Source organism: Lotus japonicus, chromosome 1 (genome assembly GCF_012489685.1).
Source record: "Lotus japonicus ecotype B-129 chromosome 1, LjGifu_v1.2".
Classification (NCBI taxonomy): Eukaryota; Viridiplantae; Streptophyta; class Magnoliopsida; order Fabales; family Fabaceae; genus Lotus; species Lotus japonicus.
Genome location: NC_080041.1, coordinates 99594026 through 99611645, shown reverse-complemented (window position 1 = coordinate 99611645; position 17620 = coordinate 99594026). Strand labels below are relative to the sequence as shown.

At 36.9% G+C, this 17620-nt stretch overlaps 2 protein-coding genes across 7 annotated transcripts; one reads left to right on the top strand and one right to left on the bottom strand.

The window, feature by feature from the left end:
* Positions 1 to 1700: 1700 nt before the first annotated feature.
* Positions 1701 to 8606, top strand: LOC130728314 (uncharacterized). Of its 4 annotated transcripts, XM_057579745.1 has the most exons (8): positions 1701 to 1877; positions 2945 to 3072; positions 3484 to 3774; positions 4723 to 5574; positions 5939 to 5988; positions 6096 to 6397; positions 6547 to 6704; positions 7147 to 8606. In XM_057579745.1, the coding sequence occupies exons 3-8, from the start codon at positions 3586 to 3588 to the stop codon at positions 8449 to 8451; spliced, it is 2856 nt and encodes a 951-aa protein (XP_057435728.1). In that variant the 5' UTR covers positions 1701 to 1877; positions 2945 to 3072; positions 3484 to 3585; the 3' UTR covers positions 8452 to 8606. The 4 variants fall into 4 exon arrangements, with proteins under 4 accessions (XP_057435728.1, XP_057435727.1, XP_057435729.1 ...); XM_057579744.1 differs by lacking the exon at positions 2945 to 3072 and having other exon boundaries at positions 1702 to 1877; XM_057579746.1 differs by lacking the exons at positions 1701 to 1877; positions 2945 to 3072 and adding an exon at positions 3118 to 3142.
* A 4748-nt stretch (positions 8607 to 13354) lies between these two features.
* On the bottom strand, positions 13355 to 14914 carry LOC130728318 (subtilisin-like protease SBT3). Of its 3 annotated transcripts, none has more exons than XR_009015644.1 (2): positions 14109 to 14914; positions 13355 to 14033 (listed from the first exon to the last, which is right to left on the bottom strand). XR_009015644.1 is itself a non-coding variant. In XM_057579755.1 (2 exons), the coding sequence occupies exons 1-2, from the start codon at positions 14706 to 14708 to the stop codon at positions 14029 to 14031; spliced, it is 537 nt and encodes a 178-aa protein (XP_057435738.1). In that variant the 5' UTR covers positions 14709 to 14914; the 3' UTR covers positions 13355 to 14028. The 3 variants fall into 3 exon arrangements, 2 of the variants coding, with proteins under 2 accessions (XP_057435738.1, XP_057435737.1); XM_057579755.1 differs by having other exon boundaries at positions 14177 to 14914; XM_057579754.1 differs by having other exon boundaries at positions 13355 to 13895; positions 14177 to 14914.
* Between the last annotated feature and the right edge of the window lie 2706 nt (positions 14915 to 17620).

Sequence of the window (17620 nt, the reverse complement as noted above, 5' to 3'; positions counted from 1 at the left end):
TCAACTTTATAGAGTCACAATGGTCACCACTGTTGTTAGACACCTTCTACTAGCTCCACTTGGTAAAGTAGCATGTGTGGCTGGGAAGGGTGGCGATCATGATAGAGTGCGCCAATAGGGGAGCCGGAGGAGAGTATTATTGGGTGGTTGTTGTATAGGTTACCGAGTAGTAATGATGGTGGAGAGGTGGCGATGGTATAGGTGACAATGGCAGTGGTGGTGGGGTGAGGGTGGGTTGTTACGGTGGAGGGTGATGGCAGTGGTGGAGGGTGGTGGCCATAGTAGCATCGATGAAGATGTTTGTTGTGGTGGCCATGGTGGCAGTGGATGTTACTTAATGGCAACAACAATGATGGTGGTGGAGGCCTGGAAGGTATCAAATGTCGATGGTAGTGGATGATACTGGATGGCGGCGATGGGTGTTAGGTGGTGGTCGTGACAATGGTGAGTACTGGGGTAGAGGCGCTAGGTGTTAGGTGGTGGTGTAAATTTCAGCAGCAGAGGGTGTTGGGTGGCGACTGTGGGCGTGAGTACAAGGTGGCAACAACAATGAATGTTGTTGGATGACAACAAAAATGACAATGATTGTGACAATAGTGGTGATTGATAAAGGTGTTACGTAAATGTTATTGAATTAGAAAGTTACATTTTTTTTTTATGCATCTGAGAAAGTTACATATTATTAAAACAAAAAATCCATAATCTCAATAAAAAAGAATTCAATAAATATCTTGTTTTTCAAATTTACATTTTAAAACAATAGAGTCACAATAATAGCCACTAGATATTTATGGCAATTTTTTTGGAACCCTTTCAAAAATGGAGGGTTCCATACCTTTTAGTCATATTTTCTCCATAATAGACTTTTTAAAATTTACAAATATGACATTTGTATGGTAAAAAATGAACTAAAGGGTATTGTGCCCTCTTATTTTCAATGGGTACCGGAGCAATGCCCGATATTTATTTATTTTGAAATAAATGGTGTGAGTAGTAAATATCAGTGGTGCAAAAATTAAGTACGCGAGATCCACTAATAGATGTGGTATTGAGAAAATAAATGATTTTTTTAGTTATACTGAGAAAACATTTGGAAAAAGTGAATCTATAGTCAATGTGAATTTTTGGAATGGAAACAAAATTGTGGAATAATAGTCAACTGGTGATATATAGTGTGTCCAAAGATAAGAAGACTTCACTAGTATTTTTTTTTTTTACATCAAAAAAGGAGACTTCACTGGTATAAAATGAGTGGGTTCATTTTAAAAGGTAGATTAAGTCTCGCATCATTGATTACCTTATTTTTATCAAATTAATAAAAGCAACTTATGATGATTTAAACTCGTTTTAGAAGGTTCCTAAATAATAGCCTCAAGTAGTAAAGAGTTGGAAGACATATAAATTAAGAATGAGAGGTCAAGTTTCAATCCCTGCAAAATGTAATTTATCTTTTCAATGTAAAAAAAAAAGACTTACTTTAGATGAGCAGAGCCGAACCTCTGAGATATGATTTCATTTTTTTGGCTCATAAGTTGTGTGAGTTTCTCTTTGTGGCTGAAATTGGGTTTAGCAATGGGCCTCATGAGAGTGGACACTGCAAGGCCTACACTGTAACCTCACCTCAGTGTAGTGACGTGTACACTATTATTGGAGTGAAAACGCAACAAAAAGGAACAATTTTTGTCACTGATTGTGGCTCCTGTTGTATGTTCCTTATTAAAGTGCAAGAAGTAAAATGGAAAACAAGCAACCAAGTCCATAGCTCAAGTACACACTCCACTGCACTCGTTCTCCTCATACGTTTCTCAAGGTACTTTGCAGTAGACACACACAGACTCTGACAATTCACATAGGAACAAGAGCCTTCAAACTTTGGGGTATGCTCCACTCACTTCTCTATGCTTTCCTATTTTGTAAGCTGCTTCTGTTTTTATTGTTATTATTTTTTTTTTGGGTTCAATCTTTGTCAAAGTTTTCTTTTTTTTGGTAACTGCATGACTTCAAATTTTCTATCTTTTTTTTTTCTGGGTGGTGTAGAAAATGGCTGAACAGTGAATGAATACTTTAGATTCTTTGGTGTAAATGGACCCATGTTCTTGTTAGGTTTATCTGCTAGGAATCTCTTTATAAAAAAGAAGAAGATGAAGAAGATAAATGGTGGGGGTTTGTGTCTGATATGTCAAGCTTCAATTTATCTTTGAAGTTCTATTTTTTTTTTTAAAATTCTGTGTGTGGGTTTTGTTTTTCCCAGTTCTTGTTACAGTAGCCCTTTCAAATGGAGCATTTTTGTGCCTGTGCTTTGAAAAACTTGGACTTTCAATGGTGGTAACTTGGTAGAGGTCTAGTTATTGGAGTGTTAATTGTATGGCTTCATGTGGTAGCAAACTGCTTATGATCTTTGTTTGAAGAACAAAGATTCATTTCTTTTTCAAGAACAAGGATTTTTATTTAGGTTAGAGAACCTCACACTTGCCTTTATTGGTCCAGTTGCTGCTATTGGATAAAAAAGATTCTTTCTGAATTTGTGGTTGCCAAAAGAGAAATAGCTCTGAGAGTCATAGTCCCTTAGAGCTTGTGGATGTTGTACCTTATTCAGAGGTGTTTTGAACATGTCTAGGAAGAAAATGATATTTATTTTAGCTTCTTAATTTCTACCTCATTGTCTTGGCAACAATATGTTCTAAGCTTAGATAGTCATTTTAGTTTTGTAAATTTTAGAATTGTATAGAATATGCAACCTTACATTTTTTTTATCCTGCATATGATAAAACCATTTAAAGATTTTCTACCATTACTATATGCTCCTGGAAGTTTGTAAACTCTAGTGGAGTTTTGAATCCTAATATTTCAACTGCTTGTGGTGAAACTTGTTTATCCTTCTTGCATGCATTTATATTAGATAATGCTAATTATAATCCATGAAAACTTTTTAACTAAATTACAGGTTAAATTAGAAGGGCACACAAAAAAGGACTTAAGATTTGCCTTTTAGACAGGATATATATCAACTACATGAGTGTGGGAAGTCCCTAACCTATCTCTCAATCAAAGGAAGCTCATCCCATGAAGCGCGTAGGATGCCTAGAACTCACCAGTCCAGAATATTATGAATACTGTGAAATACATGACATGCAGATTGAATGTGAATACATCTCACGACTCGCAAGACACATCTCTCAAAAAACTTTGAAACTCTAATAGCATAATATATATTTCCTTTTCTTTAGTGTTTATTTATGAAAATAAATTTGGACATTGTATAGGTTTTAGTATGATGTCTTGACTCTTAACCCATTCAGTTGATCTCTACCAGTGGGAAAAGGCATTGGTGGTTGTATATCTTAAGCCATTGCCATCTGTTACTGTTTATTGTTTTTTTTTTGGTAACTCTATGTCTTGCATTCCACTTTTAAACCTTTCTTATTTTTTACACTATCGATTCTAAGTCTGTCTTCTTTTTGGGTGTTATTTTTGCATCTACAGGGTCGAGGTCATTTACGCACTTGGTGACTTGCATTTGATTTTGTGTTCAGTGCTCGAAGCCTAGTAGCCAGTAGTGCAGGTGTTCTTATCAGAGTTGTACAAATGTTCGGCAGAAAAGTATTTCTAACCTACAAAAGGAAGCGACAATCTCAAAGTAGTAGTTTTATCCAAGGTAATTGCTGCCAAACTTCAGTTTGTGAAGAGGCCTGCGATTGTTCTTTATCTACACCAGTTAAACATGACAAGCTAACTGCTGAGAAGGCATCAGAAAAGGATGAAGAAAAACCAATGGTTAGATTCCAACACAACTTCTTGTTTTTGTTTTTTATTTGTTTGTGGATCATCAGGCATGTCTCTGTTCCTCCCCTACAATTCCATATCTGCCGAAATTTGTCAATCCCCTTGTTACTCTAGGGTTTTCATAAACTACTTGTGGGAAGATAGGTTGATTAATGTATTTCTTCCAAAAATAAATGGTTTTTATGTTTACATAATACTTAATTTAAATGCCTGATCTCTATTGGCTGTGACAAGTATATTACTCCTATAATTTTCTAAGCTTCTTCTGCTACCATGTAGTATTTTTTGAACCCTCTTCGCTAAATTTCACCTCCGATTTAGTTCTTTCTAGAAGCTTTGCCTCTGCTGGGGATGATCAGGTCAAACCCTTTCCTGTTGAGTTTAAGACTTTGTAGTTGTAATATGCTGTATATCACAAGATAGTGAGAAGGCCTAAATACAAATTTAGGAGTGGGAGAAAAAGGAATGAAGAGAGCTAAATACCAACTAATGAATTTCAACAAATAAAAGGTTTACCTTCTTGTGTAAGTTATATAGGTCAGTTAGGTAAATATCTTAGTTAGATATTTTTAGATATGGGAGCTGAGTTATCAGGGCTACAAAGAATACTGAAGGTGAACTTTCTTTTTCTTTTTGATGAATAGTGAACATGCTAGAAGAATCTATTAACTACAAATTTCATGTCGGTACTCTTGGATTTGTTTGATGTGCTTTCACTGGTGATGTGATGCATTGTGATAGTTGTCATCAATCTTATCATTCTCAATTTCCAAATAAATATTATGTTTTCTAGTTGCACAATCAGTGTATCTAATGAAAGACTTCCTGTGTTTTTTTTCCATTGTTTTGGCATGATTTGGCTTAATTTTTCTTATATGGAGAGCTCTTATGATTGTCTAAGGAAAGGCTTACTCATCTGTCTATCTTTATATCTCATAGGATACCAGTGACGGGGAAAATCCGTGCTTTGAATGTGCCAAACAGCCAGACTGTTCATCATCATTTACCATTCAAAAGCCTGATGACCTTAGGGCAGGGGAGCGTGGAATTAGTGACGCTACAGAAAGTATAGTTTCTAAACAGAAATCTCTTGCAACAAGAATTCCATGCGAGGATAACTCGAAAAAGGATTTTGGTGAATCACCCCCAGTAGAAAAGGCACAGAATGGTTGTGACACTCAAAGAAATTCTCATGCCAGTGAAAGCTCTGGTAATGAATTTGACAATTGTTCTAATAAAACAATTATTTCCCCGCCAGTTGAAATGGATGCTGGGAATGATCTCAATTTTATCAACTCAGAAACACCCATTGCAAGGGAATTCCATTCTGCACGTAGTGATGAGTCTCCTGCTTTGAATATTCCAATGGAAGATAATTCACCCTCCAAAGATAATTTCAGGAACCCATCTGGACAAATAGTAACGCAGACCAACTTGACCAGTCCATTAATAACCTTCTATCGACGCTATAAAAGAAAAGAATGTATGGATGGGACTGATAGGAAAAGCAAGTTGCTCAAGAAGGAAAATATTTCAGTGCTGACCAAGTGGAGCAAGCTTGCAAATGCAAATGGTAATTTCTCTTCTTGCGAGGAATCATCGTGTGATGAATGTCCTGTGGATAAGGTACCGGACCTTAACCAATCAGTGGAGCTTTCAGAAAGAGGGAAGCCATCAGATCAAACTGAAGATGAAACATCTTATAGAAACTGTTCAATGCTTTCTGTAACAGACCTTAATCAATCAGCAGAGCTTTCAAAAAGAGGAGAGATTTATCAAACTCAAGAACAGGTATGGCTTCCTGGTGATTCTCTTAAACCTTCTGATTTGTTACTCAAATTTCTTTTTGATTCACAAGTTTTAAGTTTTAAGTTTTAAGATACGCTAAATTTCGGTTAGTTTTTCCAACACATTCTTTTTTTCCTCGTTGCCGATTCTTTACTGGTCAATGCAACCAGTGATATGATTTCTTTCTTCTTCTGTTGAATTTGGATTTTATAAAGAACAATATCTACTTTGAAACAAGGGTTTTATTTTCTTTATTACACTGATTCTTGGTTTAGTGTACTGCAGTGGGACTTTTCATCTCATTCCCATTTAGGTCTGATTTGGATCCCTTCGTTGTTTTCTTTTCCTCCTCCACCTTCGATGACAGGTGGTTAATGCTGACACCTCATGTACTTGTGGAGTTGTTTCTGAAACCTGGTATAATTTCATCAAACTTAATAAGCTTGTAATTTTTTTTTATAACTCCAATAGAAAATCATTTATAGCTGGGGGGAAATTGCATACTAATGACTTCATTCTAACAGTATGACACAGGTGAAAGAGGAACTGCATCATGGGGAAGACATAGTTCAAACTGTCTCTCATACATCTGGAACAGAAGTTCCGAGCCAGAGTTGCCTGATTCACGAGGAAACCCAACATCTTCGTACGGATTGTCAAGGAGTCTCTATCAATACGGATTGTACTCCTGCTGCCACAATTGCTGATCAGGAGCTAGAGAAGTCCCAGCCCTCTGTAAGAGAGGCTGGTTATAATGATACGCATAATGGCTTGAATAAAAGTGGGGAACCCCAACCCAAATTTGACCTGGCTGTTAACTCTGCAGGTATGATTTGTCACTTAGTCTTTAACATGTAACGGATGAATCTGAATATTTTGTTCTGTAACCATGAAGTTGTGATTGATAATAATTATTGCAAAGCTTTAAAATGCATTTTATTTAAAGAGATTAAATGGTATTTTCATGTGGTTCAGAAGAGCGCACTGTTGATTTGAACTCGGTGGCTGACAAGCATCCTCTTGATTTGAGGATAAGAACTGTTGGAGCTAAATTGGACTCTGCAAGCAGTAGATCTGCCATTGCCGAAGATCATGTTTCTCATCCGGAATTTTTGGACTCTAGAGATACACAGGTAAAATAGGTTGCCTTTACATCTCTTTGACTTCAAGAATGAAGATATTTTATATTTTAGAAAGAGCAAATTATAATGTAGGGAAGAATAAACAGATTACTGATTGTATTTTATTCAAGCAATAAAATTATTATCTCCTCATTTCAAGTGAATGGTCAACAGTTAACCAAAAACTAACTGGATTGGACGTTGTTTTTCTCTAATTAGAAATATGAATATTTTGTCCAAATATTTACTAGACTTCCTAAATTGGAATTTTTTTAATGGTTTATGTGTGGTTAATACTGCTCTTGTGTGCAGCATTTCTCATCCTGTTTAGCTTGTCAAATGTGGGTATTTGTGTGAATATCAACTATGAAGTTCATCTTACATGTTACCTTTTCAAGATGACAGTGCTACCCGTTACTGATATGTGGTTCTCCATGTCCTCTTGAATATGCAGCTGGTTTCAGAAGGAAAGGCTATTGATGGTGTTTGCTCAAGTATTACTCAACCACAGTTATCTGGTTTCATGATGCCTGGTGAAAGTGTGAATGTTCAACAAACAAAAACTAATAAGCCAAGACGCGTGCCAATGATTTCTCTTTCTTTGGGTTTGTCTTTACCCATGGAGCTGAGCACCGGAGGCTGTGACTCCACTAATTATTTGTCTCTATTGCCTTTGTCAAATTCGATCACTGATACTAGAGATTTTGTCCAAGATGGATTATATCATTCTTCAACAAACCGGAAACCATTGCTTCCCAGGCACAAGGTAGTTCTTGACAAAATTGTAAACAGAGCAAGAGCTTTAAATGAGAGAGGCAGCTTTCAAGAAAATTTAAAACGGAACCCTTTTATATGGTCTGAAGAGGAGTTGGATTTTCTCTGGATTGGTGTGAGAAGACATGGTAGGGGAAATTGGGTTGCTATGTTAAGGGACCCAAGATTGCGGTTTTCACCATTAAGGGCACCATGGGATCTTGCGGAACGGTGGGAGGATGAACAAATAAAACTTTTGAAAGACACTTGTGTTCCACAACACATGTATCCAAATGTAGAAAGGCCAACAGCGGCATCTTTGCAAGGAAACTTTTGCTTCCGGCATCTGGAATTAGGATCATGGAGACAAAATACAATGGAGGAGACTAAGCTGTCACCTGAAGATGTAATTTCTTATAGGGAGAGCAACCTCTTGAGGCAATCTCTTGCTGGTTTAAATTATCAAAACGACACTGCGTTACACAGTCTTAGGCCAACTATTCATTCCAGGAGGGCCTCTTACAACAATAACATAGAATGGGGATTTTTCAATTCACCCGGAAGCTCGAGTCTTTCCATGGAAAATTCTTATGCAAATGATTATCCCTTTAACTTCTCAACTGCAAAGACTAATTTGCCCCACTGGCTCAGGGAAGCAGTTACTACTCCTCCAATGTCAGTTGAGCCAAATCTGTCTGCAACTGTTTCATTGAGTTCTCATCCACATCCAGAGATGCTGGGTGCTGCAGAGCGTTGCTATCATGCTGATAGGTCATGCTTTCTGCCTCAAATTCGGTTAAGTGGCTCGAGGACGAATGAGCAATTCTCTAGAACATCAAATGGTTCTCCTCACTATTCAACATATTCAAGAAGAAAATATGGGATGATGAAAATGAACAAGCCTCTGCAACAACATCATGTCAGCAAACCAGATGACATGATCATCATCGATAGTGACACGTCTTCTGAAAAGACCATATCTGATGATAACCGTTCGAGTTTGTAGATCTGAAGAATGTTGGATAACCCTGTGTACCAGTAAAAAGGTTGAGCTGTAGAAAGGTTGTAGGTGAATGTTGCATGGTGTTGTGGATTAGTAGATTGTAAACCTAGTAGATGATATGACCCTTCTGCTAAATGAATGCTGATTTTTCATTTCAACTGAATTTATTATGGATCTAAAATTGGTAAACATCTATTTGAAGAAAAAAAAAAGATGACATGCATCATTTATTATTAAGTAAAGGTTGAGAGGGGGAAAACTGGCTGATGTGAGTTTTTTATTATTGCAATAGGTCCAATTTGAGTTTCCCTGCTTATGTGTCCCCAATTTTGACTTAATCAACGCTTATGTGTTGGTTTGCTTGTCTTAGGTGGATTTATTAATTGAGTCTTAGGGGGAAAACGCTTATGAAGAATTGAAGGTGAATTTCACAAAACCCACAAAGCTGTTTTATGAGTTATGATAATGGTCCACTTTATGAGGACCCTATCGCAGTAGCTTCTTTTAATGCAATGCACAAATGGGTGGTGTTTCATCTCCTGCTAGCAACAATGGTCAAAATATTAATGGAACCTTACACTATGAAATCCCCTGGGCCCTGGCTGCAAACACCATAGATCGCTCCTTAGCGAGTTGCATTCGTGGGAACAACCAAACCACTTTAGGTTGGACACTTTCTGCAGCCAACTCCTTGGTGGAAAATTATCAGCAGGTCTACTATAAGAACCAATCTTTATGGATCTAAGTCGAGCTTTTATGCAAAATGGTAAGTAGACAAGTGACCATTCTATGTGAGCTACATAAGCTCTCAAGATCTTTGCTTGTCCAAATTTCGTGCGTCATCGAAGCTCTAGGAGTAGTGTTTGTTTATAAGAATTCTGGATCAATGAAACCAAATATCACACTTCCCTAATTATTGTAATCACCCCAAAGGATGCATAATTTGTGATCAAGAAGGCAAGAATCCATAAGAAGCCTACAACCACCATCAGGATTTAGAAAAATACTACGGGAAACAAGTCAGCACTAGTTGTTTCCTCTTACTCTGCAAGAGGTGTCTCACCTAGCTATCCTTGGGTGCTAAAACCTGACATAATGGCACTTGGATCTTCCATTGATGCTTCTTAAATGTAAAGTAGCCAGACTTAGCACAAATGTGGTATTGTCTAGTGACTAAATCCTCCAGTTTTGGAACTTGCTGTAGTTACTAAATCCCCCAGTTTTGTGATAAGTATTCCTTATTGAGCACTTATTTTGGGAGCATTTCTTGCGCTTGAGGGCAAGCGAGTTGTGTTTACGCTCGAGGGTAAGCTATCGTTGAGTATATTGGTGTGATGACTCTCTTTTAGTCTTGTTTTTAGGGTCATTTATTTGTTAGTTTTGAGTCTTTTCTTTTTGTCTCATGTAGTGTTTCATGCATTCTCATGTATTTTTATCTTTATTTGAGTCTTTATTTAGTTTTGGTAATTTTGTAGTTTTATAAGGACCTTTCTTGCATTTTAAGAAAGTTTAGGGGTTGCATGAAATTTTCACTTGATTTAAGGATCATTGTGCTAAAGTCTTTTGAGCTCCTTGATATTTTTTCCCAAGCTTTATTCCCAAGTAATCAGGTGATAACTGCTGAAGGAGGAAGGCCAAAGAGCTTGAAGAGTTGATGGAAGCAATCAAGTGGAGTTAAAGAGAAGTTGAAGTGGCTTTTGAGCGTGCAACTGGCGCTCACGCGCTCCTGCAGGGCGCCTGAGCGCCAGCCCTGCAGTAACTTTGGAGGCTGCAGATTTTGGATGGGCGCTCAAGCGCCCCTGTGCAGCGCTTGAGCGCCCTAGCTCGACCAATTTGCCTATAAATAAGACTTTTGTGATTTTCTTTTGTACTTTTGATCAATTTCTTAGAATTCCACCAAGTTTAGAAGCCGAGGAAGAACTTTGGGGCTTGTGAGAGGCTTCCACTTTGTATTTTCTCAGGTTATTTTACATTTCATTGTATGCATTTCCTAGCCATGAGTGGCTAGACTCTCTTTTGCTTTGGGTTTTAAGTGATTCTATGAAACTTTAGTTGTTAAATCCTATCTCTAGGCATGAGTTCTTGATTTTACCTTGTATTTCAATTCTAATATGCATGCTTAGCTTGAGTGCACACTTATTATAGGCTAGACTATAATCATAACAGAAGTTTGTTGTAGCTTAGGGACGTGAATTGAAATTGATCCTTCTATGCTTGCTACTATGAATAGAGGAAGGGTTCGGTTTTGTTGGCCTGAATTTGTATGCTATAAACCTCATATGAATGATTAAGTACACAAGAAATTGGGCTTAACTTAGTTTGAGAGAATTGCTTATGTGAGAAATCAATAAGTAATTAGATAGGCTAGAGCAACAAGGAATGAATCAAGATTTCACATGCATAGGAATTGAGGATAGGTAGACTAAGGTGGATTAGATGATCGATAACCCAAAGCATTTTTATCAATTGATATTTTCAACGCTTTCACTATTGCTCTTTTGATATTTCTTTGTCACAAACAACCAAACTCAATTTCAAAATTTTATTGCTTTCAAAACTCACAAGCTTTAAGCTTAAACCAACAATTCTTACTCACAATCTATGTGGTTCGATATTTTAAAACCCGGAGGTATATATACACTTGCAGATTAACTAACAAAATGCTCAATGAAAGTGCATGTGCCTTGCACGTGCATTGAACGTGCATTGCACGAGTTAAAATATTATTATGCCGCAGTCCTCCTAAACTTGTGAACTTTTGATTCTTTGGTGTCATTGCAGTTGTTGAATTCTTGCCCTGCCTCACTGTTGAAAGATTTTTTTACCACTCTACGTTTGAATCTCTCAAGACTCAATTGTAGTATAGTAAAGGGTTTTGTCGTATCCACAAGGAGGTGTAATACTTATGTCGTTCAATAGCTAACAAACTCAAATGATGGTTAACAGAGATATTAGGTTTTTGTTTAAGAACATGAAAATATAAAGAAAGCAGATAAAGTAGTTGGATTCACCAAGGTCGATAGTTTTGCTGGGATTAGAGTTTCGTTGTTTGACCTTGATAACTCCTAGGCAAGTGTACCTATTCGTTAAGTAGTAATAAATTATCGAACTCAAGGATTGCGGTCGTCTAAATCAATTTAACCTATTAAATAACTAAAAAGACTAAGTAAAAAGGTTTGGGGATGGATAATTGTTGTTGAAACGAACTTAATTAATTGCAAAGTAAATGAAAAGCAAGTACGTAGTATTGAAAACAATCAAAAGGGGAAGTACCTGGGGTAGGATTTCATTAATTTCACTTATGTTCTTAATACACTAATTAACTCATGAATTATCTAACTTATTTATGGTGCTTGCCTAAGTTTCTACGTGATAATCTCTTAACTACGCATAACTTCCAATTAAACTGCTAACATTAATCTCTTAGTTCCTAGACGAATTCAATTGGAGAATTAAAACACTTAGTTACTAGCCAACACAATTAGAAGTTACCCTTATCTCTAAGGTGTAGGCGTTCCTAATCAATTCCTCACCGGATCCCTATTTTCTACCGATTTCTCAATCGCATATAAAATAGCAAAGTTAATCTTCATGCATAAAGATTCATAGATAAAAGATGAGAAATTCATAAATAAAAATAGGATTCATGAGTCAAAAAGTAAATCAAAACATAAGGTCAAGAAAATCAAACCGAACACCCCAAGTACCTACGGAGGTTTAGCCAAGCATGACTTTCATGATCAAATAATTTATTAAGAAAAATAAAGGTTCTTCAAAAAGCTCCAATGCTAAGGTTCACTCCAGGAAAAAACTCAAAAACGGCTGCTGCTCTCAATCCTCATCCACTTTCAATATATATTATTGCTCATATATATCCTTGTATCCAAAAGCTGCCACCGCTCACTTTCCCGTCTGTTTTTGTTTTATCATCACGTGACAATGTTCCCACATAAGCCAAAGAAAAACCTAGAGTGCCACGTGTCCTATTGCAATTGGACAAAGGTTCAAGAGGTGAAATCCAGCGCTTCGCGTTCCGCGGTGTTATGGTGGACCTCTGGTATGGTTGAGCCACGTGGCAGGTACAGGAAACGCAGCCGTTAGATCTCTTGCAGGCGCATGGCAGCTCCGTGGACCAACTGTACCGGATCAGCTTCCTTATTCTGAAATTTTGTTTTTCTTTTATTCCGAAAATCCTAAAAAGATTAAATAAATCAAAATAAAATATTAAAAAGATAATAACTCAAAATAAAACACATCAATTAAAAATAAAATAACTTAAATCCTAATAAATATAAATAAAAATCATAAAAATATATAAAAATACTAAAAATCACATAAAAATAGTAAAATGCATGAAATAATCCTAGAGTGACCTAAAATAACCAAAATATCTTAGATAATATATTAAAATGCATGCAAATAAACTAGAAAAATAGTCTTAAATCCCGAGTCATCAGACCTCTATGTATTCTATTGATTCACATACAAATATCGTTATATGCAATTGATTCCTCCCACCATTTCTTATCTTACTACCTAGTCCCCCGGTGTAGAAGATTATCAACTCCCTATATTAACCTTCAATCCCTTGATCGATTAACAATAGTGAGTAGCATTAAGCATGAATGTTTGAATAGACTAATGATCTAACCCTATCCCTAGACCTTAGAATCATTAGATGATTTTACCTAATTCAGATTTAAATAGTTAGTTCCCACCATCCTATTAAATCTTAATTCATGTTCTAGGTGATCAATCCAAAACAAGCATGAAGCACAAGGTAAGAATCATTGAATCATGGAAAAGAAACATATGATTAACTATAGTTCAGACTCAAGACCATGTGAGTTCCCTACACAAGTTTGAATCAATCAAAATACCCAAGGGGATCAACCTAAGATATAGCTTGAAGCATAAGAGAAAACCATTGATTCTTTAACATAGAAACATGAAATTTGCATGAAAGGAAATCAAATATATTACATGAGCATCAAAACAACTAGTTCTAATCCCAACAAATGAGAAATTAGCTATCCATTTCCATGGATAGCTTTACAATGATAAAAGAGAAGAAGAGCGATGAAAAACCGACTCGTGACGGTTTCCCGACGATGAAATCAGCTCCAAAGCTTTCTCTCTAGTCTCCTAGGTCACCCTTGATGATCTCCTTTGAGTTCTCCATTTCCCCAAGTGATGGGTTTGTGTATTTATCTCTGATTTTCGTGAACTCCCTGTTTTGTGCTGAACTTTGAGTTTTATAGCATTGCAGATCTGTTACAGAGTGCTTAGCACTCCACTTTAGGTGCTTAGCGCCCTGTTTCTTCATGCTGAAGGATTCCCCACCGCCAGATGATGCTTAGCACTTCATTTTAAACGCTTAGCACCCTGTTACTTCATGCTGAAGGAGCCTCCATTGCCAGATGGTGCTTAGCACCCTGGAACACATGCTAAGCATGATTGGAACAACAAGGTTAATTTCTTGATATTTCAAAGTTCTTGAGTGGGATTCTTCAAGGCTAAGTGGATTTTTTCATTTACAAGCTTTCTTTCATTCAAATCATGCACTTTCTCTAATACTCTTCACCCTACAACTCAAATTGAGATTGAAATCATTTTCTACATAATCTACATAAAAAGGAGTTAACTTATAAGAAATTTACCATAATAACAATAGATAAGTGCCTAAAATATGATGGAAAACATGGTGAATTTGGCACTTATCACTCACATGTTCCTTTCCACCTCTTTGGTATTTCCTTGGTCATGCCATCATCTTTGAAGCTTTCACTCTCAGGCCACACACCACTGTCAATGACACCAACAATGACCTCATCCCCGAGATTAGAAGCATGCCATAGTCCTCTAGAAGGATCAAGGGAGAGAAATTCAAAGGTGTGAGTGGTGTGAAGATTTGCAGTTATATCCGGGTACGCAGCAACAAATTCATGGGCGTTCTTAAGACTCTTCAGCTCATCTAATGATAGCACAACACTAAAGCCATGCATGGCATGACCGTAGGAGTATACAAGCTTCTGGGTTTGCTTAGATGAGTTCTTAACTGTTGCTGACTTTATGGAATCAATGGTGGAATTAAACCACTCATGATGGGCTTTGAAGACCTGAGGAAAGAGGGCTTTGTCCATGTGAACTATATTTGTGGAAGTGGAAGTGGAAGTTTCAGCAGCGTTTCTATGAAGAAGAGCCAATAGAAACGTTATGATGACGAACATGAATGGAAGTGGAGAAGAAGGAAAAGTCATGGCTTTGGTGTTTGTTGAAGAAACAAGTGTGGGTTGTGTATTGGTTTGATTTTGGGGAGCTTTGAAGGAACAGATATGGAGGAAAACGCACGCAGCTATAAGGTGAGATGCAGCTTTGAAGGGGAGTTCCTTGCCTGTTTTATGAATGCTCTCTAGTTGGTTGTCCTAGTATTGTGGTTTTTTACACTGTCATATCATTTATTGTAGATAATCACTTTCAACCGTTTTTCTTCATTTTTATCTATGCATGATGGATTGTACCTGTATGGACTTATTACCAAATTTTTTAATATAAAGTAATTGTTATGAAAATTGTAATCAGCTTTAAGTATCTTGGCTTCATCCAACCAAAGACATTGAAAAGCTCCATACAAATAGAGGTGGAAATAGGTGAGGTGGCCCGTCAAAAACTTACCTAACCCATTGATTAAAATAGTCATGCTTTAGATTTTTAAAAAGTCTCACTTTCAATTTAAATTAATGAAGCACCTGGGAAGGAAAGGATAGAAAATCAACGAAGGGGGAAGATAAGGATCTAGGGGAAAGGCACAATGAATGTGCATGTGCCTTGCACGTGCATTGAACTTGCATTGCACGAGTTAAAATACTATTATGTCGCAGTCCTCCTAATCTCCAAAGTGCTGCCTCATGTATCTCGGGTATCCATACTGGGTGCACACTGGGGTCCCTGTGAAGTTGTCGCGCGATCCTACTCCCAATTGCACCAGTACTATACATATGATGCATGTCACATAGATACACACAGGTACCATCATCTCCCCCACAACTTTCTCTGTCAACTCTTACGGGCATCCGTTAACTCTATTGGGTATAATTTTATCCATCGTCAACTCTGACGAGCACAACCTCACATACTCTGATTGGCATATCCTCATACCCATTGTCTACTCCAATGGGACAGTCACATATCAGGGGTTATCTTGGTACCTCTCTGACCATCACAAATCATTCCTCCGTGTTACATAGTTTGTCCCATAATATACTACGCAACACTCAAGCAATCTGTTAGTCCAAGGTACATGGTAACCCTGAGCCATATCCTTGGGAACTAGTTTATGCAATTAGCCATCCTTTTTATATCATTTTCATAAAACATAAAAGAAAATCCCCTAAAATAGGCCATTTACTTCTTCAAGAGTTTCACAAAAACCTACATTACTCTATCTTTCGCAAATATGGGATTTCCCTGAAGAAGTTAAACATATTTGAAAACGCAGCTTAATTACATATGCGTTTATCCTAGTGCGCACTTCATATTTTCCCTCGGCTCCGGTTAACCACTATACCACATTTCTCATCTCTTGCCTCCTTGAGGCCAATTGTGCAACTCTATGGTTTTGTCATTTCACAAAGCACCACCATATCCCTAGATGTGCGTATCTCCAGTTGCATTACTCAATGCAACGCCATCATTTTATCTATGGATCACATCAATCATGGATCAAACCGAGGATGGACTCGTTTAATATCACATCATATCATCTCATCAGTCATTCACAACATTACAATATGCAACACAAAGCATATCATTTATATGCATATATTACACTGAATTCATATATCATCAATCATGAAGATAAGGCATGCAAATATTCACATAATAATACACACAACATAAGCAACCATAGACAACCAACAATTTCCTAACTTGGATTCCAATGCAGGTCTTCAAGGAGTTCAGAGGTTCCTCTTCTGAGTCCTGGTTTTCTCAGAACGTCTAGTGCTCGTCTTCTTAATTAGTCGGAACCACTGACCAGAGTTAGTTCTGCAACGAGCTATGATGTCTTAGAATCCCTTTCAGCTACAGTCACACATGATACACAACTTAGAGTTATTTTCACTTCTTTATCACTTTTATTACTTCACTTATATACATACATTTGGTTACATTGTGACCTTTCATTAACTTATTTCATGGAACACATCTCAAAACTCAATGTTATATTTATTTCCAAACAAATACATTTCCTTTCCTCCCTGCCTATATTAGGTGACCCTTCATCCTTCTAAACATCTTATTGCGGTATATACAATATCTTTATATTCGTTCTAAGTGATTTAATCAACCTTTAATTTCAACCATAGCCAATTCCACTTGATAAATTAACCCCTTTCATTCACCTTTACTAACTAAGTTAGTTTCAAAAAAAAAAAAAAACTAAGTCACTTATTTAATGCATGAGTTAACTAAATCACTATTACTTATCTCTTTACTTAGTCATATTTGTGTCTCACTATACTTAATTAGTCCTGTCTTAGAAAATAGTTCTCACATCAATTCTTTATCTTTAATCTCAACTAAGTATAATTAGATTTAAGAGGTCACAAAGCTCCTGCAGTAGCAGCCCATGCTTCCACGTACATGGGCTGCTACTGCAGGAGCTTTGTGACCTTTTAAAGAGAGGCTGACGAACGAAACTTGCGTGGATTAGTAGAGATCAGAATAAGGCAGCTGATTGTCTCGCGAAGCATGCTTCCTCCTCACACTCCCTCAGAGTTTCTGATGTTGATATTCCCTTCCCGGAGCTAGAAGTCATCTTGTTGAGTGACTCTCTAGCAATCCCTTAGCTTTTTAGTTGTCTTGTTAATTTTCCGATGCAAAAAAAAAAAAAAAAATTCAAGAGGCTCTATTTAGTTTCTAATTGACATGATTGAACTCATCTACCACCCAATTAGCATCTTAAACTTACTAGTTACTTCTTGGTTAAATAACTATCCTAATTGATTTACTTTGTCCAAACATTAAATCTTATCTTCTTAATCCCTAATGAACTTAATCAAGTTAGTTAATGACCCAATTAACATATTTACACATATATTTCACTAATTTATCCCTGTTAAGTCTTTTATCCTAATTTCCCCACAATGTCAACTCTTTTAATTTCACTTTT

Coding starts and splice junctions, on each gene's coding strand:
- LOC130728314 (XM_057579745.1), top strand. CDS start 3,586: ATGTTCGGCAGAAAAGTATTTCTAACCTACAAAAGGAAGCGACAATCT. Junction 3,775..4,722: donor AGGATGAAGAAAAACCAATG/GTTAGATTCCAA, acceptor TATATCTCATAG/GATACCAGTGACGGGGAAAA. Junction 6,705..7,146: donor TGGACTCTAGAGATACACAG/GTAAAATAGGTT, acceptor TTGAATATGCAG/CTGGTTTCAGAAGGAAAGGC.
- LOC130728318 (XM_057579754.1), bottom strand. CDS start 14,708: ATGACTTTTCCTTCTTCTCCACTTCCATTCATGTTCGTCATCATAACG. Junction 13,896..14,176: donor AAAGAGGTGGAAAGGAACAT/GTGAGTGATAAG, acceptor AATCATGCTTAG/CATGTGTTCCAGGGTGCTAA.